General features: G+C 48.7%; 1 protein-coding gene across 5 annotated transcripts in view; it reads right to left on the minus strand.

Moving 5' to 3' along the window:
• The window catches only part of apba2b (amyloid beta (A4) precursor protein-binding, family A, member 2b), a 302,071-nt gene that overhangs the window by 37,869 nt on the left and 236,793 nt on the right, over positions 1-27,409 (minus strand). For 3 of the 5 annotated variants that reach the window (XM_041178422.1, XM_041178421.1, XM_041178423.1), the window contains 8 exons: positions 17,706-18,651; positions 13,151-13,231; positions 12,515-12,554; positions 9,959-10,104; positions 7,723-7,758; positions 7,388-7,474; positions 5,654-5,839; positions 3,025-3,204 (listed from right to left, as the gene is read on the minus strand). In XM_041178422.1, the coding sequence (XP_041034356.1) occupies positions 3,025-3,204; positions 5,654-5,839; positions 7,388-7,474; positions 7,723-7,758; positions 9,959-10,104; positions 12,515-12,554; positions 13,151-13,231; positions 17,706-18,584 (1,635 nt within the window). In that variant the 5' untranslated portion in view covers positions 18,585-18,651. The remainder of the gene's footprint in view (positions 1-3,024; positions 3,205-5,653; positions 5,840-7,387; positions 7,475-7,722; positions 7,759-9,958; positions 10,105-12,514; positions 12,555-13,150; positions 13,232-17,705; positions 18,652-27,409) is intronic. The other 2 variants (XM_041178425.1, XM_041178426.1) reach the window with 2 other exon arrangements.

Here is a 27,409-nt window from a genome sequence, read left to right on the forward strand (position 1 = left end):
GCACACACACACATACAACACACACACACATACAACACACATATACAACACACACACACACACGCAACACACACACACATACAACACACACACACACAGGCAACACACACACATACAACACACACACACAGGCAACACACACACATACAACACACACACACACACAACACACACACATACAACACACACACAACCCACACACACACATACATACAACACACACATACATACAACACACACACATACATACAACACACACATACATACAACACACACACATACATACAACACACACACACACACACACATACAACACACACATACAACACACACACAACCCACACACACACATACATACAACACACACACACACATACATACAACACACACACACATACATACAACACACACACACATACATACAACACACACACACATACATACAACACACACACACATACATACAACACACACACATACATACAACAAACACACACACACACATACAACAAACACACACACACACATACAACAAACACACACACACACATACAACACAACACACACACATACATACAACATACACACACATACATACAACACACACATACACACACATACAACACACACACACATACATACAACACACACACATACAACACACACACACACATACAACACACACACACACACATACATACAACACACACACACATACATACAACACACACACAGGCAACACACACACAACACACACACATACAACACACATACAACACACACACACATACATACAACACACACACACAAGCATACATACAACACACATGCACACGCATACATACAACACACATGCACACATACAACACACACACAAAACACACACACACATACAACACACACATACAACACATATACAACACACACATATACAACACACACACACACACACGCAACACACACACGCAACACACACACATACAACACACACACACACACAGGCAACACACACACACACAGGCAACACACACACATACAACACACATACAACACACACACAGGCAACACACACACACACAACACACACATACAACACACACACATACAACACACATGCACCCATACAACACAACACACACACACATACAACACACACGCACACATACAACACACACACATGCACATACAACACACACACGCACATACCACACACATACAACACACACACATACAACACACACACACAACACACACACAGCACACACAACACACACACAACACACACACACACACACAACACACACACACACATAAAACACACACACACATAAAACACACACACACATAAAACACACACACACATAAAACACACACATAAAACACACACACACATACAACACACACATAAAACACACACACACATACAACACACACATAAAACACACACACACATACAACACACACATACAACACACACATAAAACACACACACACATACAACACACACATACAACACACACATACAACACACACATACAACACACACATACAACACACACACACATACAACACACACACACATACAACACACACACACACACAACACACACATACAACACACACACACACAACACACACATACAACACACACACACACAACACACACATACAACACACACACACACACATACAACACATACACACACACACACAACACATACACACACACACACACACATACACACACACACACACACATACACACACACATACAACACACACATACACACACACATACAACACACACACACACATACAACACACACACATACAACACACACACACACCACACACACACACCACACAACACACACACACACATAACACACACACACATAACACACACACATACATCACACACACACATACAACACACACACACACACAACACACACACACAACACACACAACACACACACACATACACACATACAACACACACAACACACACAACACACACACAACACACACACACAACACACACACATACAACACACACACACACATACAACACACACACACACACACACATACAACACACACACACACATACAACACACACACACATACAACACACACACACACATACAACACACACACACACATACAACACACACACACACACATACAACACACACACACACACATACAACACACACACACACACACAACACACACACATACAGCACACACAACACACACACAACACACAACACACACACATATAGCACACACGCACACATACAACACACACGCACACATACAACACACACACACACACAACACACACACATACGGCACACACAACACACACACAACACACAACACACACACATATAGCACACACGCACACATACAACACACACGCACACATACAACACACACGCACACATACAACTCACATACAACACACATACACACACACACACAGAGGCAACACTGAGCGTCACAGAGCGAGATTCACGCTGGCTGACTGTTAAGTTGTTGGCCAGTGTGAAATGGGGGTCAGAGCCCAATCACGGCCTCTCCCACTCAGCCCTGCTGAGCTCACCCAACAATCGGAAAGTCCTGGCCTACGTGATTCATGTACCAGGACATGCAGATCCCTCTGTACCACCGAGTTCTGCAACCTTTCCATTTAATTAACCTGCTGCTTTTTTTATTCTTCCTGCCAAAGTGAACAAGTTCACATTCTCCCACATTATACTCCATCTGCCAAATTATTGTCCACTCACTTAACTTCTCCATATCTCTCTGCCGACTCCTTACCTCCTCTTGACAACTTAACTTCCTCCCTATCTTGGTGTTGTTGGCAAATTTGGCTACCATACATTTGGTCCCCTGGAGTGTGTGTTTGAGGCGGGGGACGTGTGTGTGTGTACTGGGCGAGGGAGGGGAAAATGTGTAGACGGGGGGTGAGAGAGGGGGTGAGTATGACACATGAACCGAGTACGAATGACTCACCTCCTTACAATTGGCAGAATTGGAGAAATGGACGAGATCATCGTTGTACATTTCCTGCGTATTGATGATGTCACTGTACTCCTTCTGACTGAGGTCCTCAGGGTTAATCCCATTGGCTCGCAGAAACTCTTGGTAGGCAACACTAAACGCCTGTCCAATGGACTGGGCTATCAGTTGTGCCTGCACGGGTAGAAGGCACATTACTGAAAACACCAACACAACAGTTAAATATCTCACAGGCTCAGTAAATGATGAGTGCTTGTCTGATGCTGTACTGAGTCACAGAGGGCAGAAGGAGCAGCCTCAATCCCTGGTCCTTATTCACTCAACAATTAATAAAATATTCAATACTGATGAGCGGCGTGAAATTCCCCAATAATTATACCCAGAATTGACCCACTGGTAAGAAACAGGCTGTCTCCCTGAGTGATCAGCTGTTCACAGTCTTCCATGTGGCCTGTTGATGTTCTGTAAAATCAACCAGAATTCCAGGTCCCCATCACTGTCCACGTGAATGGAGCCCAGGTACCTAGTGGGTGAACAGGTCAATACATACAAACATACAAATTAAGAGCAGGAGTAGGCAACTCCGCCCTTCAAGCCTGCTCTGTCATTCAATAAGAATCATGGCTGATCCAATTTTAACCTCAGCTGCACATTCCTGCCTACTCCCTTGCTTATCAAGAATCTACCTACCTCTGTCTTAAAAATATTCAAAGACTCTGCTTCCACCGCCTTTTAAGGAAGAGAGTTCCAAAGACTCACCACTCTCAGAGAGAAAAAAAAACTTCTCCTCATCTCTGTCTTAAGTGGGTGACCCCTTATTTTTAAACAGTGACCCCAAGTTCTAGATTCTCCCACAAGAGGAAACATCCTCTTCACATCAACCCTGTCAAGACCCATCAGGATCTTAAACATTTCAATCAAGTCGTCTCTTACTCTTCTAAACTCCAGTGGATACAAGCCTAGTCTGTCCAACCTTTCCTTATAAGAAAACCTGCCCATTCCAGGTATTAGTCTGGTAAACCTTCTCCGAATTGCTTCCAATTAATTTACATCCTTTCTTGAATAAGGAGACCAATGCTGTACACAGTACTCCAGTGATCTCACCAGTGCCCTGTACAACTGAAGCATAACCCCCCTACTTTTGTATTCAATTCCCCTCGCAATAAATGACAACATTCTATTCACAGAATATCACAGAAGAGGCCCTTCAGCCCATCGAGTCTGTACCGACACGTGAGAAACACCCGACCTGCCTACCAAATCCCATTTACCAGCACTCGGCCCATAGCCTTGAATGTTATGATGTGCCAAGTGCTCATCCAGGTACTTTTTAAAGGATGTGAGGCAACCCGCCTCCTCCACCCTCTCAGGCAGTACATTCCAGACCGTCACCACCCTCTGGGTAAAAAGGTTTTTCCGCACATCCCCCCTAAACCTCCTGCCCCTCACCTTGAACTTATGTCCCCTTGTGACTGACCCTTCAACTAAGGGGAACAGCTGCTCCCTATACACCTGTCCAAGCCCCTCATAATCTTGTACACCTTGATCAGATCGTCCCTCAGTCTTCTCTGCTCCAACAAAAACAACCTAAGTCTATCCAACCTCTCTTCATTACTTAAATGTTTCATCCCAGGCAACAACCTGGTGAATCTCCTCTGTATCCCCTCCAGTGCAATCACATCCTTCCTATAATGTGGCAACAAGAACTGCACACAGTACTCCAGCTGTGGCCTCACCAAGGTTCTTTACAACTCCAACATGACCTCCCTACTTTTGTACTCTATGCCTCGATTGATAAAGACAAGTGTCTCGTATGCCTTTTTCACCCCCCCACTAACATGCCCCTCTGCCTTAACTTTCCTTTACTTGCTGTACCTGCATACTAAGTTTTGCGATTCATACACTAGGAAACCCATTTAGATAACATGCTTCTTTTTTATTTTTCCTGCCAAAATGGACAATTTCACATTTTCCCACATTATGCTCAATTTGCCATATCTTTGCCCACTCACTTAACCTATCTATATCCTTTTGTAGCCTCCTTAAGTTCTCTTCATAACTTACTTTCCTATCTATCTTTGTGTCATCAGCAAATTTAGCAACCATACCTTCGGTCCCTTCATCCAAGTCATTTATATAAAATGTAAAAAGTTGGGGCTCAACGTTGATCCCTGTGGCACACCACCTGTTACATCCTGCCAACCAAAAAATGACCCATTCATGCCAACGCTCTACCTCCTATTAACCAGCCAATCTTTTACGTATGCCAATATGTTACCTCCTACACCATGAGCTTTTATTTCCCGCAATGATCTTTGACGTGGCACCTTATCAAATGCCTTCTGAAAATCTAGGTACAGTACATCCGCTGGTTCTCCTTTATCCACAGCACATTATTTCCTCAAAGAACTCCAATAAATTGGTGAAACGTTATTTCTCTTTCACAAGACCATGTTGACTCTGTCTGATTACCTTCAATTTATCGAAGTGCCCTATTGTTTTTAACTATCGACTCAAAGTACTTCTGCTGAAGATGTGCAATGCACTCACTGTCTGCTGAGCTGGAACCGAGCAAGAGGCAGCTCATAAGGACACATCACAGGAAAAATATCTAAATACTCACATCCTCAGACTCAAAGACGTGACAGACCATCTTGTATTGTTTCTTGCCTTCCAAGCTCCCAGGTGTGCTCTCAATACAATCTTGGGAAGCTGCCCTCGGCACTCGTCTCCGAGCCATCAGAACAACAATGTTGCCGATATCTGCAATGTAGGATATTGTGCGCAATGCGTGGTCCATCATTGGCTCCTGGAACAGGAGGTACATCAAGATTAACAGCTGCTGACAGAACCACAGTTGTTTATCAACGGGGTTAGAGATATCAGAACTTCTGAACGGGCAGATCCAGAAACAGTGACCAATCCAGGAACTGGTGCTTATTCCTTTCATTATTTTTTATGTTGACGCAGATGAGGTGTCAGTGTGATTCAGTGGGTAACACTCTCTCCCACGAGTTTCAACCCCAATCCAGAGATTAGAACAGAAGCTCCAGGCTAACACTTCAGTGCAGTATCAAGGGACTGCCACACTATCCAAGGGTCAGTACTGAGGGAGCGCTGCACTGTGCGAGGGTCAGTACTGAGAGAGCGCTGCCTTGTCCCGAGGGTCAGTGCTGAGGGAGCGCCGCACCATCTGAGGGGTCAGTACTGAGGTAGTGCCACACTGTCCGAGTGTCAGTACTGAGGGAGCACCGCACTGTCCAAGTATCAGTACTGAGGGAGCACCGCACCATCTGAGGGTCAGTGCTGAGGGAGTGCCGCACTGTCCGAGGGTCAGTACTGAGGGAGCACCACACTGTCCGAGTGTCAGTACTGAGGGAGCACCGCACTGTCCAAGCGTCAGTACTGAGGAAGCACAACACCACCTGAGGGTCAGTGCTGAGGGAGCGCCGCACTGTCCGAGAGTCAGTGCTGAGGGAGCGCCGCACTGTCCGAGGGTCAGTACTGAGGGAGTGCCGCACCGTCCGAGTCAGTGCTGAGGGAGCACCACACCGTCCGAGGGTCAGTGCTGAGGGAGCGCCGCACTGTCCGAGGGTCAGTGCTGAGGGAGCGCCGCACTGTCCGAGGGTCAGTGCTGAGGGAGCGCCGCACTGTCCTAGCTTTTGTGCTGAGGGAGCACCGCATTGTCCGAGGGTCAGGAGCAACACTGTCAGAGGGCAAGTACTGCAGGAGCACCGCACTGGCGGAGGTGTTATTGAGACGTTAAAGTGTCTGCTCTCCAAGGTGGATGTAAAAGATTCCATGTAGGTATAAAAAGAGCAGTGGAGTTTTCCTGGTATCCATGACTGATACTTAGCCCTCAGATAACACCTAAAAACAAATTCTTCACCTTTCTCACGCTGCTGTTTGTGGGATCCGTTCGCATTGGCGGCTGTGTTTTCTCTACTCCACCATGACTACACTGCAAAGTACCTGATTGACTGATACTTGGAGCATTCTGGAGGTCCTGAAAGGTGCTATAAATATACAAACTTTTATTTTGCTTATTCACTCTTCTTTAACCAGGCTGATTTCTTGACGCCACAGGTTTCTTTGCACATTGCCTGTGACTGCAAACAAGATTTCTGCTCCCAACTTTTCCAATAAATGTAACGAAGGAGCTGAAGCCCCCTCACTGCTCGCTCGCTTATTTTAAGCTGCAAACTGGAATCAGCAGCGAGGAGCTCAGAGCCCTAGAGTGTTCCATTATTGGATTGCCAGCCTGCCCACCGATCCTCCTTTTTCTCTCCCCCACCACCGCCCCCGCTCATCTACCATCACTGGGGTCCGGTGCCGGGTCTCCCACACATACTGTTACCTGCGAGTCCGCATTCAGAACTTTAATCCTCTGAGTGGAGATGAAGAGATCCACTTCTGTCATTGGCTGAGAATCTCCATCAGAACCCTGAAAGAAGGAAGTTGACAGGGTCATTGCTAAAGTCTGTCTGGAAATCCAGTCCACTAACCGGGACTGTGGCTGACAGTGATTCAGTCGCCAGTTACACATCTCCGTTGAGCTTGGTATCCATTGAACTAAATGTATAATATTACACACAATTAAGCTGTCTGTGTCAGTGTCCCATTAAAACAATAAGCATAGATCAAATAATTGTCACAGGATACAGGGAAGGCTCCTGCAGGTTGGTTACTTACCCCTTTCTTCTTGGTCTTTGATGTTTTCTGCACCCTCTGAAAGCCAACAAAATATTTTAAAAATGTTAGACACTGGAGATGGCACAATAGATACTGACACACAACATCTACCCAGTCACTGTGCACTATTGGGTGGGGGTGGGGAGGCAAAGCGAGGAGGGAAGGGGGACACAATTACACCGTGCACTGTCATCTCACATTTTCACTGCCACAACATAGCTGTTTGATTCCGAGCCACACACTAACAATTGGCCTCAATACTTCCGGCTCCTGAATGTCTGGATTGTGTGTGGTGGACATTGGGTTAGGAAAGGCTCAGGACTGAGGCCTGTGAGGCCCTCCAAGATCAAATACCCCACAGACGCTCAATCTCAAAGTTCACACAGGAATGTCACAAGGAGCAGCTGAATCTCAGGGTCTGTGGAACCAGCTCCCAGAGATGGTGGGTGACAGTGGGATTACAAGATGTTATTTATAGCAGTGACTCTGAAATAGGAGCAGAAGGTCACCATTTAGCCCTTGGGCCCATTCCACTGCCATTCAATGAGATCCAGACTGATCTGCGACTGAAATCCATACTCCTTAATATCTTTGGTTAACAAAAATCTTTCAATTTCAGAAATAAAATTAACAATTGACCTCACCAATTGTCATATGCAGAAGAGAGTTTCAAACTTCTACCACTTTGTGTATAGAACTGTTTCCTAATTTCACACCTGAAAGGCCTGGATGGAGTCTTTAGATTATTGCCCCTAGTCCTCGACTTCCCCAACCAGCAGAAATAGTTTCTTTCTCTCTACCCTAACTGTCCTCCTTAATACCTTGAAAACTTTGATCAAATTAGACCTTAAACTTCTGCATTTCAGTAAATACAATCTTTGTTTGTCTAATCTTCATAATTTAACCCTAAGAGTCTAGGTGTAATTCTGGCAAATTAACACAGTACTTCCTCACAGGCCAATATATCATTTCTAAGATGTGGTGCCCAGAATTGCTCTCAGTGCTCTTGGTATGGTTTAACTAGGACTTTGCATAGAAGAAGCATGACATCTACCCTCTTCTAGTCCAATAAATATAAAGGTCAGCATTCTATTATCTTTTTTGATTATTTTTTGTATTTGTTCATCGCAATTTAATGAGCTAAGGACCTGGAACAGCAAGTCTCTTTGGTCCTCCACTGTTTCGAGTTTTTCACCATTGGGAAATCTCCAGTTTTATCTTTTTAAGGTACAAAATGGATGACCTATCATTAGCCGACACTGAAATCCATTTGCCACAGTTTTCCCCATTCATTTAACCTATCAATATCTTTTGCAATTTTATGCTTCCTTCTACACTGCTTACAGTGCCTTCTATCTTTGTATCATCAGCAAATTTGGATATGCAGTTTTCAATCTCATCATCTGAGTCGTTACAAATAATAGTGGGTGGCTGAGGCCCCAGTACAGACCTTTGCAGGAGACCACAAGCCACATACTGCCAGTTAGAGTAACTGTCCATTATCTCCACTCTGTCTCTTGTCACTCAGCCGATTTCCTAACCCAGGTCAATAATTTGCCTTCAATTCCGTGAACTTCAACTTTAACTAACTGACTATTATGAGGGGCTTCATCAAATGACTTTGTTAAGTCCTTATCATTAATGTCCATGGACATTCTCATGTCACTTCATCAAAAAATTCAATCAGATTCATGAGGGATGATCTACCCTTCATGTATCCCGTAGGTTCTCAGAGCTGAAAATTTTCAAGTTATTCAGTCACTCTATCCTTAGCTACTGAATCTAGTCATTACCCAACAAAAGAGGTTAAGCTACAAAAACAAAAAAACTGCGGATGCTGGAAATCCAAAACAAAAACAGAATTACCAGGAAAAACTCAGCAGGTCTGGCAGCATCGGCGGAGAAGAAAAGAGTTGACGTTTCAAGTCCTCATGGCCCTTCGACAGAACTGGTTCTGTTGAAGGGTCGTAAGGACTCGAAACATCAACTCTTTTCTTCTCCGCCGATGCTGCCAGACCTAAAAGAGGTTAAGCTAACTGGCCTATAATTCCCTGGTTTCCCTCTCTCAGTCAGACTTGTAAATATTATTGATGGTTACAGCGCTTTTGTGCAGTTCCTTTGCTGCTTTGACAATGCATCAGTTTGTTTCTAAACTAACATTCACACAGGTCACAGCTATAACTGCAGAATGACAGAGTTTGAACAGCAGTGAAATAAGCCGAGTTAAACAAGATACCTTGATGCGACCCACAGCCTCCTGGGCCTGCATCATGCGGATGTTTTTGGAGGGGTTTCGCTCAGATAATAGCTGTGTGGAGCCCAGGTAATTGGCTGCAAAGATGATCCCATCAATCAGATCCTCAGGCTCACAGGGACCTGGAACTTAACCAAAAACAGCACAGAATCAAAGCTCAAGAAACACCCTGAGCCCCCCTGCAAGTGACAAGGGCAGCCAACACTTCAGTTACAAGCAGACACCAAAGTCAAGTGAAAATATGAAACATCATTAGTAGAACATAGAGGGCTCAAGTGGCAATTGTAGCACAGTGTATCAGTCTCCGAGCATCTATCAGTCTCCCAGTATCGATTACTGGCCTGAGTCAGGTCTCAGGACACGCTCGTGCTGCTGGCTGGTCAGTATGAGCCTCTGTATATTAATATGTGTTATTGATATTTATTATATCCAAGTATATCTCCCCCTTTACTCACAGGCAGCTCAGGACAAGGCTTTACACAGGATTACATAGGATATAAGGTCCAGAAACAGGCCATTTGGCCCTACCACTCCCTGCTGGTGTTTGTGCTCCACTTGAGCCCTCCTCTCATCTTTCCTCATCTAAATCTATCATCATAACACTATTCCCTTCTCCCTTTTCTATGTTTGGTGATGTGGTCCTGGGGATACACCAGGCAGTGGGTTGGAATAACATCAAATTAAGCAAAATTTAGGAACATCTCGTCACACACCAGATGCAAAACATTTAATTATGTAGATCACTTGCTGATGTTATATTGTGTTTTATTGACAATGAGAAACTTCAACTAAACTATTTTTGCTGCACTGCATGACCCTTTAATAACAGAGATAAAAACAAAAAAACTGCGGATGCTGGAAATCCAAAACAAAAACAAAAACAAAAACAGAATTACCTGGAAAAACTCAGCAAGTCTGGCTATACTTCGGTGCCGCTTCATGCTCTCGTCGGGACTTGGAAAAATTTATTAATTTTGCTTCCAATCTCCACCCCTCCATCATTTTCACGTGGTCCATCTCTGACACTTCCCTTCCCTTCCTTGACCTCTCTGTCTCAATCTCTGGTGATAGACTGTCCACCAATATCCATTACAAACCCACCGACTCCCACAGCTACCTCGACTACAGCTCCTCACACCCCGCTTCCTGTAAGGACTCCATCCCATTCTCTCAGTTCCTTCACCTCCGTCGCATCTGTTCTGATGACGCTACATTCAAAAACAGTTCCTCTGACATGTCCTCCTTCTTCCTTAACCGAGGTTTTCCACCCACGGTCGTTGACAGGGCCCTCAACCGTGTCCAGCCCATCTCCCACGCATCCGCCCTCACGCCTTCTCCTCCCTCCCAGAAACATGATAGGGTCCCCCTTGTCCTCACTTATCACCCCACCAGCCTCTGCATTCAAAGGATCATCCTCCGCCATTTCCGCCAACCCCAGCATGATGCCACCACCAAACACATCTTCCCTTCACCCCCTCTATTGGCATTCCGTAGGGATCGCTCCCTCCGGGACATCCTGGTCCACTCCTCCATCACCCCCTACTCCTCAACCCCCTCCTATGGCACCACCCCATGCCCACGCAAAAGATGCAACACCTGCCCCTTCACTTCCTCTCTCCTCACCGTCCAAGGACCCAAACACTCCTTTCAAGTGAAGCAGCATTTCGCTTGCATTTCCCCCAACTTAGTCTACTGCATTCGTTGCTCCCAATGTGGTCTCCTCTACATTGGAGAGACCAAACGTAAACTGGGCGACCGCTTTGCAGAACACCTGCGGTCTGTCCGCAAGAATGACCCAAACCTCCCTGTCGCTTTTTAACACTCCACCCTGCTCTCTTGCCCACATGTCTGTCCTTGGCTTGCTGCATTGTTCCAGTGAAGCCCAACGCAAACTGGAGGAACAACACCTCATCTTCCGACTAGGGACTTTACAGCCTTCCGGACTGAATATTGAATTCAACAACTTTAGGTCGTGAGTTCCCTCCCCCATCCCCACCCCCTTTCTGCTTCCCCCTTTTTTTTTCCAATAAATTATAAAGATTTTCCTTTTCCCACCTATTTCCATTATTTAAAAAAAAACACCCCCACTAGAGCTATACCTTGAGTGCCCTACCATCCATTCTTAATTAGCACATTCGTTTAGATAATATCACCAACTTTAACTTTAACACCTATGTGTTCTTTTGTACTATTGTTGTTGACATCTTTTGATGATCTGCTTCTATCACTGCTTGTTTGTCCCTACAACCACACCCCCCCTCCACCTCTCTCTCTCTCTATCTCTCCGCCCCCCACACACACACCTTAAACCAGCTTATATTTCAACTCTTTCTTGGACTTGAACTCAAGTTCTGTCGAAGGGTCATGAGGACTCGAAATGTCAACTCTTTTCTTCTCCGCCGATGCTGCCAGACCTGCTGAGTTTTTCCAGGTAATTCTGTTTTTGTTTTTGTTTTGTGACCCTTTAATAAGGTCTCCGGCTCCAGGCAGCCTGTTTGACCAGTCATTTCCATCTGGCAATATTTGAGAAGTACTCACCATCCACAAAGTTGGGAAAGGCTGACGGTTTCTTTGTTTGCTGAAAGAGAAACTAGACATTAGCAGCTGCCCTCCCCCACAGCACCACACTAACTAAACAGCAACCAACTGCAACTCAACAAACAACGCGGACACACCCAGCACAGCTTGTCCTTACATTCAACCCCCACGATGGATCTGGTAAACTCACTATCTAGTCAGTTAGACAGATGGATGGTCAATAGGATGGCTCATGGTATAGATGAATAGATTGACAGATACAGACGGTGACACTCACTAGCGTACAGGCACTGGATGCTATGTGTGAATGAAGGTGGTGAGTATCAGAAGGACATTAAAGTCCATGAAAACATTTCAGCCCTGTCTGACACCCCTGCTCCTTCCATTTGGAGTCACTGGATAGTGACCAGGAGCACAAGTCCTGGCTGATTTTTTTTCCCTGCCTCACCCTGTGGGGTGAAACCAATTGTAGCAGCTCAAGCACCATCTCTCCTCCAACAGATTCCAGCTGATTCTGTATAGACTACGATCTCTCCCAGTCTGCCAGCCCAGTGCCACACTGGATGGTTCATTTTTCCACAGAGCCATGAGCATTGCGTCAAAGGATAAAGGTCACAGTAAAGGAGCTGAACTTACCTCAGAAAGATAGTTATTGTTAACTGGGCCATTGAGGTCGGAGCGCTGCTGTTTCCGGGGTTGCTCTATGTCAGGAGTTACCTAACGACAAAGAAATAACTTTTACAACTAGCTCTTCCAATTATCTCTCTCCTCTCTATCTGACCATCCATCAGTCAGTGAGTTCATATATCACTCAACGTCGATCTATAACCTTACATCTGTCAGTCCTTTCATCCAACCATTTTAGTCTCTCTCTCCCTCCCCCTCTCACTGTCTCATCATTCACCCATTTATCTATCCGGCTATTTATCATCTATCGATGTGACCATATATTTGTGTATACTGTCCCCATCAAACACTCCCAGGACAGGTACAGCACGGGGTTAGGTACAGAGTAAAGCCCCCTCTACACTGTCCCCATCAAACACTCCCAGGACAGGTACAGCACGGGGTTAGATACAGAGTAAAGCCCCCTCTACACTGTCCCCATCAAACACTCCCAGGGCAGGTACAGCATGGGGTTAGATACAGAGTAAAGCTCCCTCTACACTGTCCCCATCGAACACTCCCAGGACAGGTACAGCACGTGGTTAGATACAGAGTAAAGCTCTCTCTACACTGTCCCCATCGAACACTCCCAGGACAGGTACAGCACGGAGTTAGATACAGAGTAAAGCTCCCTCTACACTCTCCCCATCGAACACTCCCAGGGCAGGTACAGCACGGGGTTAGATACAGAGTAAAGCTCTCTCTACACTGTCCCCATCGAACACTCCCAGGGCAGGTACAGCACGGGGTTAGATACAGAGTAAAGCTCTCTCTACACTGTCCCCATCGAACACTCCCAGGACAGGTACAGCACAGGGTTAGGTACAGAGTAAAACTGCCTTGAGATTTTTGCATCTATGTTGCTGCTAACATGAGAAGATTGCCCCTGCTGATTCAGCTTTCCGTGAGACCCTTGGCTCAGTGTTAACATTTGGAACTATCTTGTTCTAAAATCAGCATGTTTAGGTCAAATCTGAGCTTTCCCTCTCAGTGTTGGGCAGGGCTGAAGATCAATGGGTGGGGGGAGAAAGCGCAGTGCTGAGACCACCAAAGGACGCATTTCCATATTCTCTTCCACAAGTGAGTTGTACTGAACTATCATGTCCAATCCTTTCCAAAAACTGCTTCGAGACATCCTGGAAGCAGCTATTTGATATGAATGGGGACAGTGAAATGTGAGGAATGATGCCACTAATGTCACAGGAGGGAGTGGTGAGGGAAATGGCAGCAATTGACCGAGGATTTGAACACATTCAACTGGACAATAAGACAAGACAGAGGGATGGAGGGAGTGCCATGTTACCTCTCTTTAAATATCTGGAATCACAGAACAACCCAGCAGCATTTGCTGGCACTCTAAATGTTACAGAGTACAGGATGAATGTTTAAAATATTAATTATGCTCCAGATTTTATAAATATTACTGATATATTTTAAAGCTGTTCTTATTTCAAAAAGCTATGAATAGCACCAATTTGCTAAACTATCCATTCTCTCTGAAATGTACAAACTCCAACTTAATATATTAGGGAACTTCAATCATTTTATAACTGCCATAAATAATTATAAAGACATGAGGAACTTCACTTGTTTAAATACATCACAGATGGAACTGTGTTATCATGAAAACCTCAGGGGCCCCAATAAATTTAGTTTCTCCCTTGGTTAACTATTTCTAATTTGGCAAGATCCTGACCTCTGAGCTCCACAACTGAGAGCAGCTACAGAGTGACCAGCTCAGGGCAGCTACAGAGTGACCAGCTCAGGGCAGCTACAGAGTGACCAGCTCAGGGCAGGTACAGAGTGACCAGCTCAGGGCAGCTACAGAGTGACCAGCTCAGGGCAGCTACAGAGTGACCAGCTCAGGGCAGCTACAGAGTGACCAGCTCAGGGCAGCTACAGAGTGACCAGCTCAGGGCAGCTACAGAGTGACCAGCTCAGGGCAGCTACAGAGTGACCAGCTCAGGGCAGCTACAGAGTGACCAGCTCAGGGCAGCTACAGAGTGACCAGCTCAGGGCAGCTACAGAGTGACCAGCTCAGGGCAGCTACAGAGTGACCAGCTCAGGGCAGCTACAGAGTGACCAGCTCAGGGCAGCTACAGAGTGACCAGCTCAGGCCAGGTACAGAGTGACCAGCTCAGGCCAGGTACAGAGTGACCAGCTCAGGCCAGGTACAGAGTGACCAGCTCAGGGCAGCTACAGAGTGACCAGCTCAGGGCAGCTACAGAGTGACCAGCTCAGGGCAGCTACAGAGTGACCAGCTCAGGCCAGGTACAGAGTGACCGGCTCAGGGCAGCTACAGAGTGACCAGCTCAGGGCAGGTACAGAGTGACCAGCTCAGGGCAGCTACAGAGTGACCAGCTCAGGGCAGCTACAGAGTGACCAGCTCAGGGCAGCTACAGAGTGACCAGCTCAGGCCAGGTACAGAGTGACCGGCTCAGGGCAGCTACAGAGTGACCGGCTCAGGCCAGGTACAGAGTGACCAGCTCAGGCCAGGTACAGAGTGACCAGCTCAGGCCAGGTACAGAGTGACCAGCTCAGGGCAGGTACAGAGTGACCAGCTCAGGGCAGGTACAGAGTGACCAGCTCAGGCCAGGTACAGAGTGACCAGCTCAGGCCAGGTACAGAGTGACCAGCTCAGGCCAGGTACAGAGTGACCAGCTCAGGGCAGCTACAGAGTGACCAGCTCAGGGCAGGTACAGAGTGACCAGCTCAGGGCAGCTACAGAGTGACCAGCTCAGGGCAGCTACAGAGTGACCAGCTCAGGGCAGCTACAGAGTGACCAGCTCAGGCCAGGTACAGAGTGACCAGCTCAGGGCAGCTACAGAGTGACCAGCTCAGGCCAGGTACAGAGTGACCAGCTCAGGCCAGGTACAGAGTGACCAGCTCAGGGCAGCTACAGAGTGACCAGCTCAGGGCAGCTACAGAGTGACCAGCTCAGGGCAGCTACAGAGTGACCAGCTCAGGCCAGGTACAGAGTGACCAGCTCAGGGCAGGTACAGAGTGACCAGCTCAGGGCAGATACAGAGTGACCAGATCAGGGCAGCTACAGAGTGACCAGCTCAGGCCAGGTACAGAGTGACCAGCTCAGGCCAGGTACAGAGTGACCAGCTCAGGGCAGGTACAGAGTGACCAGCTCAGGGCAGCTACAGAGTGACCAGCTCAGGGCAGCTACAGAGTGACCAGCTCAGGCCAGGTACAGAGTGACCAGCTCAGGGCAGGTACAGAGTGACCAGCTCAGGGCAGCTACAGAGTGACCAGCTCAGGGCAGGTACAGAGTGACTAGCTCAGGGCAGCTACAGAGTGACCAGCTCAGGCCAGGTACAGAGTGACCAGCTCAGGCCAGGTACAGAGTGACCAGCTCAGGCCAGGTACAGAGTGACCAGCTCAGGGCAGCTACAGAGTGACCAGCTCAGGGCAGCTACAGAGTGACCAGCTCAGGGCAGCTACAGAGTGACCAGCTCAGGGCAGCTACAGAGTGACCAGCTCAGGGCAGCTACAGAGTGACCAGCTCAGGGCAGCTACAGAGTGACCAGCTCAGGGCAGCTACAGAGTGACCAGCTCAGGCCAGGTACAGAGTGACCAGCTCAGGGCAGCGACAGAGTGACCAGCTCAGGGCAGCTACAGAGTGACCAGCTCAGGGCAGGTACAGAGTGACCAGCTCAGGGCAGATACAGAGTGACCAGCTCAGGGCAGGTAAAGAGTGACCAGCTCAGGGCAGCTACAGAGAGACCAGCTCAGGGCAGGTACAGAGCGACCAGCTCAGGCCAGGTACAGAGCGAGCAGCTCAGGCCAGGTACAGTGACCAGCTCAGGCCAGGTACAGAGTGACCAGCTCAGGCCAGGTACAGAGCGACCAGCTCAGGACAGGTACAGAGTGACCAGCTCAGGGCAGATACAGAGTGACCAGCTCAGGGCAGATACAGATTGACCAGTTCAGGGCAGCTACAGAGTGATCAGCTCAGGGCAGGTACAGAGTGACCAGCTCAGGGCAGGTACAGAGTGACCAGCTCAGGGCAGCTACAGAGTGACCAGCTCAGGCCAGGTACAGAGTGACCAGCTCAGGGCAGCTACAGAGTGACCAGCTCAGGGCAGATACAGAGTGACAGCTCAGGGCAGATACAGAGTGACAGCTCAGGGCAGATACAGAGTGACCAGCTCAGGGCAGGTACAGAGTGACCAGCTCAGGGCAGCTACAGAGTGACCATCTCTCCATTCCTCACCTTCTGCTGAGTTGATGGAGTCTGAGAAACTCATCAGCCAGGGTTCCTGCTCCTGATCCTATTCAGTGCTCCCTGCAATGTGTGTGGATGTGGAGTGGTGTAGGATCCCACCTTCCACAGTTGAATAGCCTCCCAATACTATCTTGGCTCCTACTGAATAAATGACAACTTAGGAGGGATACTGGAAAGTGAAGGGCAAAGAGCAGCTCCAGGGAAATTCCAGAATAAACCAGAACATTCAGGGGAGGAGGAGATGAAATGATCTTTAGCTGGTGAGGAAGTGTTGATTGAGCCAATGTGTACCTGCTCGGAGTTCCATTGCTTGTGTTCCTCGGGGGCTCTCAGCCCAGGCTTCTCACTGAAAGGAGCCTCGTCACTTTTTCCATCACCGGGTGATGCCTGGCAGAGTCGGGGACGGCCCTCCCCTCTCCCCTGACAGCTGGCCAGGCTTCTGTCTAACTTCCCCTTCACAGCCTCCTCCAGACTCTGCTCTCCAACACTGTTCAAGCTGCTCATACTCATACTCATTTTGATTTCAGCTACAATCTGATCGATATCCTCCTCTGCATCCTCTGCATCCACTTCCGATTTGCTGCAGTGGTGCCGGAATGTCGGAGGGGCCTGTGCAACGTGCTCAGAGGGAGAATACTCCCCAGGGGTTCCTTCACTGCTGCCAATTCCTTCGCTGCTCATTTCTGCCTGGGCTACAGTACAGTCTGACTCCTCAGGCTGACCATCCCTGTCACAACCATGGTCTTCAGATTCTTCAGTCATCGCTTGGGAGAGCCCATTAGATTCTGTCCAGGCCTCTTCTACAGCTTCCTGGCAGTCATCAGCTGCTGCTGTAGAGATAGCCTGGGTTCTGTAGCCCCCTCCGATACACCCTATGTCTTCCAGATAACTGTCTTCCTCAGGACAGTATCTGATATAATAAGTCACACCTTCCTCCTCCTCGGGCAGACCTTCATCATAATCTTCCTCTTCCTCAGATGTATTGTTTACATAGTCAGAGCTGGAGTCACCGTCTCCTGGGTTGTCACGGAGATCGGTATCCACGGCAATGGGACAGGATTCCTTGCCATCCTCCTGCCAATCTTCAGAGGGTAGATGTTTTGGTTCCTCCTGGCAGTGAGGGGGAGTGGCGCAAGGACCCACGCCAAGCTCCACCGAGCTACTCGCCATCGTCACCAGCTCTAGCCGGATACAACTGCCGTCCCTTCACATTCCAGTCCTGGTTCAGAGAGGTAATCTGCAGTAGAGAGAAGGGCGTCAGTGCATAACAGCAACAAAACATTAACACCTTTACAGAGTAAAACATGTAGTAAATAGGGATCCACCTGGAACAGAATTATCAGCTGGTGCTTCACAACACAGGCCATTATGTGCCCTTTATAAATAATACTCATTTCCAGAGCCTCCACTGCTGTCTTTCAGGGAAGGAAGCTTAATTCATCCCCTCAGCAACCAGCCAAACACCACTTTCGCAGTAATCTATGTTTATTCCTTGGTCTCCTTCAGGCACTGACTCTCACTGGGGTATGGGTCCCACACACACTGACTCTCACCGGGGTACGGGTCCCACACACACTGACTCTCACTGGGGTACGGGTCCCACACACACTGACTCTCACTGGGGTATGGGTCCCACACACATTGACTCTCACTGGGGTATGGGTCCCACACGCACTGACTCTCACTGGAGTACGGGTCCCACACACACTGACTCTCGCTGGGGTACGGGTCCCACACACACTGACTCTCGCTGGGGTACGGGTCCCACACACACTGACACTCACTGGGGTACAGGGTCCCACATACACTGACTCTCACTGGGGTACAGGTCCCACACACATTGACTCTCACTGGGGTACAGGTCCCACACACACTGGCTCTCACTGGGGTATGGGTTGCACACACACTGACTGTCATGAAGCTATTAATATATATATTATTGGAAAATATTTTTCCTTTAAAATATAGTTTTAGTCTGTGGGTGTGTCTTAATTGGATTAAAGCCAGCGAGTCTGGGTGCTTTGATGTGTACTAGTTTTGAAATGTAAGAGAGGTAGAGTGCATTGCAGTTTTTGAATAGAGCATTCAAGAAGTGGGGTGAAACCTGGCACCGAGCGAGCAGAAACCAAGCAATATGTTTATATTGCTAAGAAAATTGGGACTATGAAAGGGGTGTTATTGTTAGAAGAGGTGGGCTCAAAGAGGGTGGTGATACAATGAGAATTGACATTCAATGAGCTGTGCTAGGTATAACTTTAGAAGTTGTGTGTGTGAGACAGAAGCAATGCAAGATCAAAGCAGCTGTACGCCTCCACTGACTCCACAGCAACCAAGGTGAAGAAAACCTCATTTTGAACTCGTAAGGTGAAAATGCCTCGCCTGGTGTCTGCTTAAAAATCTATGGGTTGCTATTGCCTGAATGGAGATTAGCTTAGGAATTTGTTAAAAGTTATAATAGGAGTAATTTGTAGCCAGGTATAAGTATATAACTTGTGTAAATTAATAAAATTTAGTTTGACATAAAATCTCGAGAACTGGTGGTCTGATTCCTTAATTTAGAGTTACATCTCAAACATACCACTTAAAGATATAGGTTACGACAGTTGTTTAAAGTTTCTCTCTGGGATTTTAAAATTGCATAGCTTTGCAAAAAAGGCTGTCTCATAACACTGACTCTCACTCAGGTCAGGTCCCACACACACTGACTCTCACTCAGGTCAGGTCCCACACACACTGACTCTCACTCAGGTCAGGTCCCACACACACTGACTCTCACTCAGGTCAGGTCCCACACACACTGACTCTCACTCAGGTCAGGTCCCACACACACTGACTCTCACTCAGGTCAGGTCCCACACACACTGGTTCACACTGGGTTGCGAATCCCACACACTGAAACTCTCACCGGGTTTTAGTTCCATACACACTGACTCTCACTGGGGTACAGTTCCATACACACAGACTCTCGCTGGGGTAGAGGTTCCACACACACTGACTCTCACTGGGGTACGGGTCCCACACACACTGACTCTCACTGGGGAATGGGACCCACACACAATGACTCTCATTGGGGTCTAGTTCCACACACATTGACTCTCACTGGGGTACAGTTCCATACACACTGACTCTCACTGGGGTAGAGGTTCCACACACACTGACTCACACTGGGGTACGGGTTCCACACACACTGACTCTCACTGGGGTACGGGTTCCACACACACTGACTCTCACTGGGATATAGTCCCACACACACACTGAAACTCACTGGGGTATAGGTCCACACACACACTGAAACTCACTGGGGTATAGGTCCACACACACTGCTTCTCACTGGGATATAGTCCCACACACACTGAAACTCACTGGGGTATAGTCCCACACACACTGAAACTCACTGGGGTATAGGTTCCACACACACAGACTCTCAATGGGGTTCAGGTTCCACACACACTGACACTCATGGGGTACGGGTCTCACACACACACTGACTCTCACTGGGATACGTGTTCCCCACACAGTGACTCAAACTGGGGTATGGGTTCCACACACACTGACTCTAAATGGAGTACGTGTTCCCCACAAACTGACTCACACTGGGGTATGGGTCCCACACACACTGACTCTCACTGGGGAATGGAACACACACACTGTCTGTTACTGGGGTACGGGTCCCACACACACTGACACTCACTGGAGTACAGTTCCCCACACACACTGACACCCACTGGGGGATACTTCCACACACACTGACTCTGACTGGGGTATAGTTCCACACACACTGACTCTCACTGGGGTACGGGTCCCACTAACACTGACTCTCACTGGTGAACGGTTCCCCCACACACTGACTCTGACTGGGGTACGGGTCCCACACACTGTCTCTCACTGGGGTACAGGGTCCCACACACACTGACTCTCACTGGGGTATGGGTCCCAAACACACTGACTCTCACTGGGGTACGGGTCCCACACACACTGACTCTCACTGGGGTATGGTCCCACACACACTGACTCTCACTGGGGTACGGGTCCCGCACATACTGACTCTCACTGGGGTATGGGTCCCACACACACTGACTCATATTGGGGTTCGGGCCCCACACACACCCACTCTCACCGGGTTATGGCTCCCACACACACTGTCGCTAACTGGGGTACGGGTCCCACACACACTGACTCCCACTGGGGTGTAGATCCACAAACTCCGACACTCATTGGGGTATACTTCCAAACACATTGTCGCTCACTGGCGTACGGGTTCCACCCACACTGACTCTCACTGGGGTACGGGTTCCACGCACACTGACTCTCACTGGGGTACGGGTTCCACACACACAGACTCTCAATGGGGTTCGGGTTCCACACACACTGACACTCATTGGGGTACGGGTCTCACACACACTGACTGTCACTGGGGTATAGTTCCACACAAAAACAGAATTACCTGGAAAAACTCAGCAGGTCTGGCAGCATCGGCGGAGAAGAAAAGAGTTGACGTTTCGAGTCCTCATGACCCTTCGACAGAACTTGCGTTCGAGTCCAAGAAAGAGTTGAAATATAAGCTGGTTTAAGGTGTGTGTGTGGGGGGCGGAGAGATAGAGAGACAGAGAGGTGGGGGGGGGTGGTGGTGTGGTTGTAGGGACAAACAAACAGTGATAGAAGCAGATCATCAAAAGATGTCAACGACAATAGTACAATAGAACACATAGGTGTTAAAGTTAAAGTTGGTGATATTATCTAAACGAATGTGCTAATTAAGAATGGATGGTAGGGCACTCAAGGTATAGCTCTAGTGGGGGTTTTTTTTAATATAATGGAAATAGGTGGGAAAAGGAAAATCTTTATAATTTATTGGAAAAAAAAGGGGGAAGGGGGAAACAGAATGGGGGTGGGGATGGGGGAGGGAGCTTACGACCTAAAGTTGTTGAATTCAATATTCAGTCCAGAAGGCTGTAAAGTCCCTAGTCGGAAGATGAGGTGTTGTTCCTCCAGTTTGCGTTGGGCTTCACTGGAACAATGCAGCAAGCCAAGGACAGACATGTGGGCAAGAGAGCAGGGTGGAGTGTTGAAATGGCAAGCGACAGGGAGGTTTGGGTCATTCTTGGGCCCTCCCTCTGGATTCTTACCTTCTCTCAATCTTTTCATTGAGAACTGTCGGCGCGACATTAGTCGTCTCAATTTCTCTGCTCCTCTCACCCATTCTAACCTGTCTCTCTCTGAACTTACTGCACTCCATTCTCTCAGGTCCAACCCTGACATTGTCATCAAACCCGCTGACAAGGGTGGTGCTGTTGTTGTCTGGCGCACTAACCTCTACCTCGCGGAGGCTGAGCGTCAACTCGCAGACACTTCCTCCTACCTCTCCCTGGACCATGACCCCACCACTGAACATCAAGCCATTGTTTCCAGGACTGTCACTGACCTCATCTCCTCTGGGGATCTCCATCCCACAGCTTCCAACCTGATAGTCGCCCAACCTCGGACGGCCCGCTTCTATCTCCTACCCAAAATCCACAAACAGGTAGACCGATCATCTCAGCTTGCTCCTGCCCCACAGAACTCATTTCTCGTTATCTTGACTCCCTTCTCTCTCCCCTTGTCCAGTCCCTTCCCACCTACATCCGTGATTCCTCTGACACCTTACGTCACATCAACAATTTCCAGTTCCCTAGCCCCAACCGCTTCCTCTTCACCATGGACGTCCAATCCCTCTACACCTCCATCCCCCACCAGGATGGTCTGAGGGCCCTTAGCTTCTTCCTCGAACAGAGGCCAGAACAATCCCCATCCACCACTACTACTCTCCTCCGTCTGGCTGAACTTATTCTCACGCTGAACAATTTCTCCTTCAACTCCTCTCACTTCCTCCAAATAAAAGGTGTGGCTATGGGTACCCACATGGGCCCCAGCTATGCCTGTCTCTTTATGGGGTATGTGGAACATTCCTTGTTGCAGTCCTACTCCGGCCCCCTTCCACAACTCTTTCTCCGGTACATCGATGATTACTTCGGTGCCGCTTCATGCTCTCGTCAGGACTTGGAAAAATTTATTAATTTTGCTTCCAATCTCAACCCCTCCATCATTTTCACGTGGTCCATCTCTGACACTTCCTTTCCCTTCCTTGACCTCTCTGTCTCAATCTCTGGTGATAGACTGTCCACCAATATCCATTACAAACCCACCGACTCCCACAGCTATCTCGACTACAGCTCCTCTTACCCCACTTCCTGTAAGGACTCCATCCCATTCTCTCAGTTCCTTCGCCTCCGTCGCATCTGTTCCGATGATGCTACATTCAAGAACAGCTCCTCTGACACGTCCTCCTTCTTCCTTAACCGAGGTTTTCCACCTACGGTCGTTGACAGGGCCCTCAACCGTGTCCGGCCCATCTCCCACGCATCCGCCCTCACGCCTTCTCCTCCCTCCCAGGAACATGGTAGGAACCCCTTGTCCTCACTTATCACCCCACCAGCCTCCGCATTCAAAGGATCATCCTCCGCCATTTCCGCCAACTCCAGCATGATGCCACCACCAAACACATCTTCCCTTCACCCCCCTTATCGGCATTCCGTAGGGATCGCTCCCTCCGGGACACCCTGGTCCACTCCTCCATCACACCCTACTCCTCAACCCCCTCCTATGGCACCACCCCATGCCCACGCAAAAGATGCAACACCTGCCCCTTCACTTCCTCTCTCCTCACCGTCCAAGGACACAAACACTCCTTTCAAGTGAAGCAGCATTTCACTTGCATTTCCCCCAACTTAATCTACTGTATTCGTTGCTCCCAATGTGGTCTCCTCTACATTGGAGAGACCAAACGTAAACTGGGCGACCGCTTTGCAGAACACTTGCGGTCTGTCCGCAAGAATGACCCAAACCTCCCTGTCGCTTGCCATTTTAACACTCCACCCTGCTTTCTTGCCCACATGTCTGTCCTTGGCTTGCTGCATTGTTCCAGTGAAGCCCAACGCAAACTGGAGGAACAACACCTCATCTTCCGACTAGGGACTTTACAGCCTTCCGGACTGAATATTGAATTCAACAACTTTAGGTCGTGAGCTCCCTCCCCCATCCCCACCCCCTTTCTGTTTCCCCCTTCCCCCTTTTTTTTCCAATAAATTATAAAGATTTTCCTTTTCCCACCTATTTCCATTATATAAAAAAAAAACCCCACTAGAGCTATACATTGAGTGCCCTACCATCCATTCTTAATTAGCACATTCGTTTAGATAATATCACCAACTTTAACTTTAACACCTATGTGTTCTATTGTACTATTGTCGTTGACATCTTTTGATGATCTGCTTCTATCACTGCTTGTTTGTCCCTACAACCACACCCCACCCCCTCGACCTCTCTGTCTCTCTATCTCTCCGCCCCCCACACACACACCTTAAACCAGCTTATATTTCAACTCTTTCTTGGACTCGAACTCAAGTTCTGTCGAAGGGTCATGAGGACTCGAAACGTCAACTCTTTTCTTCTCCGCCGATGCTGCCAGACCTGCTGAGTTTTTCCAGGTAATTCTGTTTTTGTTTTGGATTTCCAGCATTCGCAGTTTTATTGTTTTTATAGTTCCACACATACTGACTATCACTGGGGTACGGGTCCCACAAACACTGACTCTCACTGGGGTACGGGTCCCACACACACTGACTCTCACTGGGGTACGTGTTCCCAAACACACTGACTCTCACTGGGTTATAGTTCCACACATACTGACTCTCACTGAGGTATGGGTCCCACACACACTGAATCTCACTGTAGTACAGGTCCCACACACACTGTCTCTCACTGGGGTACCGGTTCCCACACACACTGACTCTCACCGGGGTACGGGTCCCACAGACACTGACTCTCATTGGGGTACGGGTTCCACACACACTGACTCTCACTAGGGGATAGTTCCACACACACTGATTGTCATTGGGGAATAGTTCCCCACACACTGACTCTCACTGGGGTATGGGTTCCACACACACCGACTATCACTGGGGTACGGGTCCTACTCACACTAACTCTCACAGGGGTACAGTTTCCACCCACACTGACTCTCACTGGGGTACAGGTCCCACACACACTGACTCTAACTGGGGTACGGGTCACACACATACTGACTGTCACTGGGGTACGGGTCCCACACACACTGACTCCCACTGGGGTATAGTTGCACACACACTGAGTCACATTGGGGAATAGTTCTAAACACATTGTCTCTCACTGGGGTATGGGTTCCACCCACACTGACTCTCGCTGGGGTACGGGTTCCCAACACACTGACTCTCACTGGGGTATAGTTCCTCACACACTGACTCTCACTGGGGTACGGGTTCCCCACACACTGACTCTCGATGGGGTACGGGAAACACACACACTGACTCTCACTGGGGAATAGTTCAACGCACTCCGACTCTCATTGGGGTATAGTTCCACACACACTGACACTCGCTGGGGTACGGGTCCCACTAACACTGACTCTCACTGGGATACGGGTCCCACACACACTGACACTCGCTGGGGTACGGGTCCCACACACACTGACTCTCATTGGCGTACGGAATTCACACAAATTGACATTCACTGGGGTCAAGTTCCCCACAAACTGACTCGCACTGGGGTATAGTTCCACACACAGTGACTCTCATTGGGGAATAGTTCAACACACTCCAACTCTCATTGGGGTATAGTTCCACACACACTGACTCTCACTGGGGTACGGGTCCCACTAACACTGACTCTCACTGGCGAACGGTACCCCACACACTGACACTCACTGGGGTACGGGTCCCACACACACTGACTCTCACTGGGGTAGGGGTCCCACACTCACTGACGCTCACTGGGGTACGGGTCCCAAACACACTGACTCTCACTGGGGGATGGGTCCCACACACACTGACTCTCACTGGGTTAAGGGTTCCCCACACACACTGACGCTCACTGGGGTACGGGTCCCACACACACACTGACTCTCACTGGGATACCTGTTCCCCACACAGTGACTGACACTGGGGTATGGGTTCCACACACACTGACTCTCACTGGGGTACGGGTCCCACACACACTGACTCTCATTAGGGTAAGGGTCCCACACACACTGACTCTCACTGGGGTACGGGTTCCCCACACACTGACTCTCACTGGGGTACAGGTCCCACACACACTGACTCTCACTGGGGTACGGGTCCCACACACACTGACTCTCCTTGGGTTAAGGTTTCCCCACACACACTGACGCTCACTGGGGTACGGGTCCCACACACACTGATCTCACTGGGATACGTGTTCCCCACACAGTGACTCACACTGGGGTATGGGTTCCACACACACTGGCACTCATTGAGGGACGGGTCCCACACACACTGACTCTCACTGGGGTACGGGTTCCACACGCAGTGACTCTCACTGGGGTACGGGTTCCAAACACACTGACTCTCACTGGGGTACGGGTTCCACACGCAGTGACTCTCACTGGGTTACGGGTTCCACACACAGTGACTCTCATTGGGGTACGGGTCCCAAACACACTGACTCTCACGGGGGTACGGGTTCCCCACACACTGACTCTCACTGGGGTAGAGGTCCCACACACACTGACTCTCACTGGGATACGGGTCCCAGACACACAGACTCTCATAGAGGTATAGTTCCACACACTCCGACTCTCATTGGGGTATACTTCCACACACACTGACTCTCACTGGGATACGGGTTCCACACACACTGACTCTGACTGGGGTATAGTTCCACACACACTGACTCTCACTGGGGTATAGTTCCACACACACTGACTCTCACTGGGGTATAGTTCCACACACACTGACTCTCACTGGGGTACCGGTACCCACACACACTGACTCTCACTGGGGTACGGGTTCCACACACACTGACTCTCACTGGGGTACAGGTTCCACATACACTGACTCTCATGGGGTACGTGTCGCACACACATTGACTCTCACTGGGGTACGGGTTCCACACACACCGACTAT

This window comes from Carcharodon carcharias, chromosome 32 (assembly GCF_017639515.1).
Source record: "Carcharodon carcharias isolate sCarCar2 chromosome 32, sCarCar2.pri, whole genome shotgun sequence".
In the NCBI taxonomy this organism is placed as follows: domain Eukaryota; kingdom Metazoa; phylum Chordata; class Chondrichthyes; order Lamniformes; family Lamnidae; genus Carcharodon; species Carcharodon carcharias.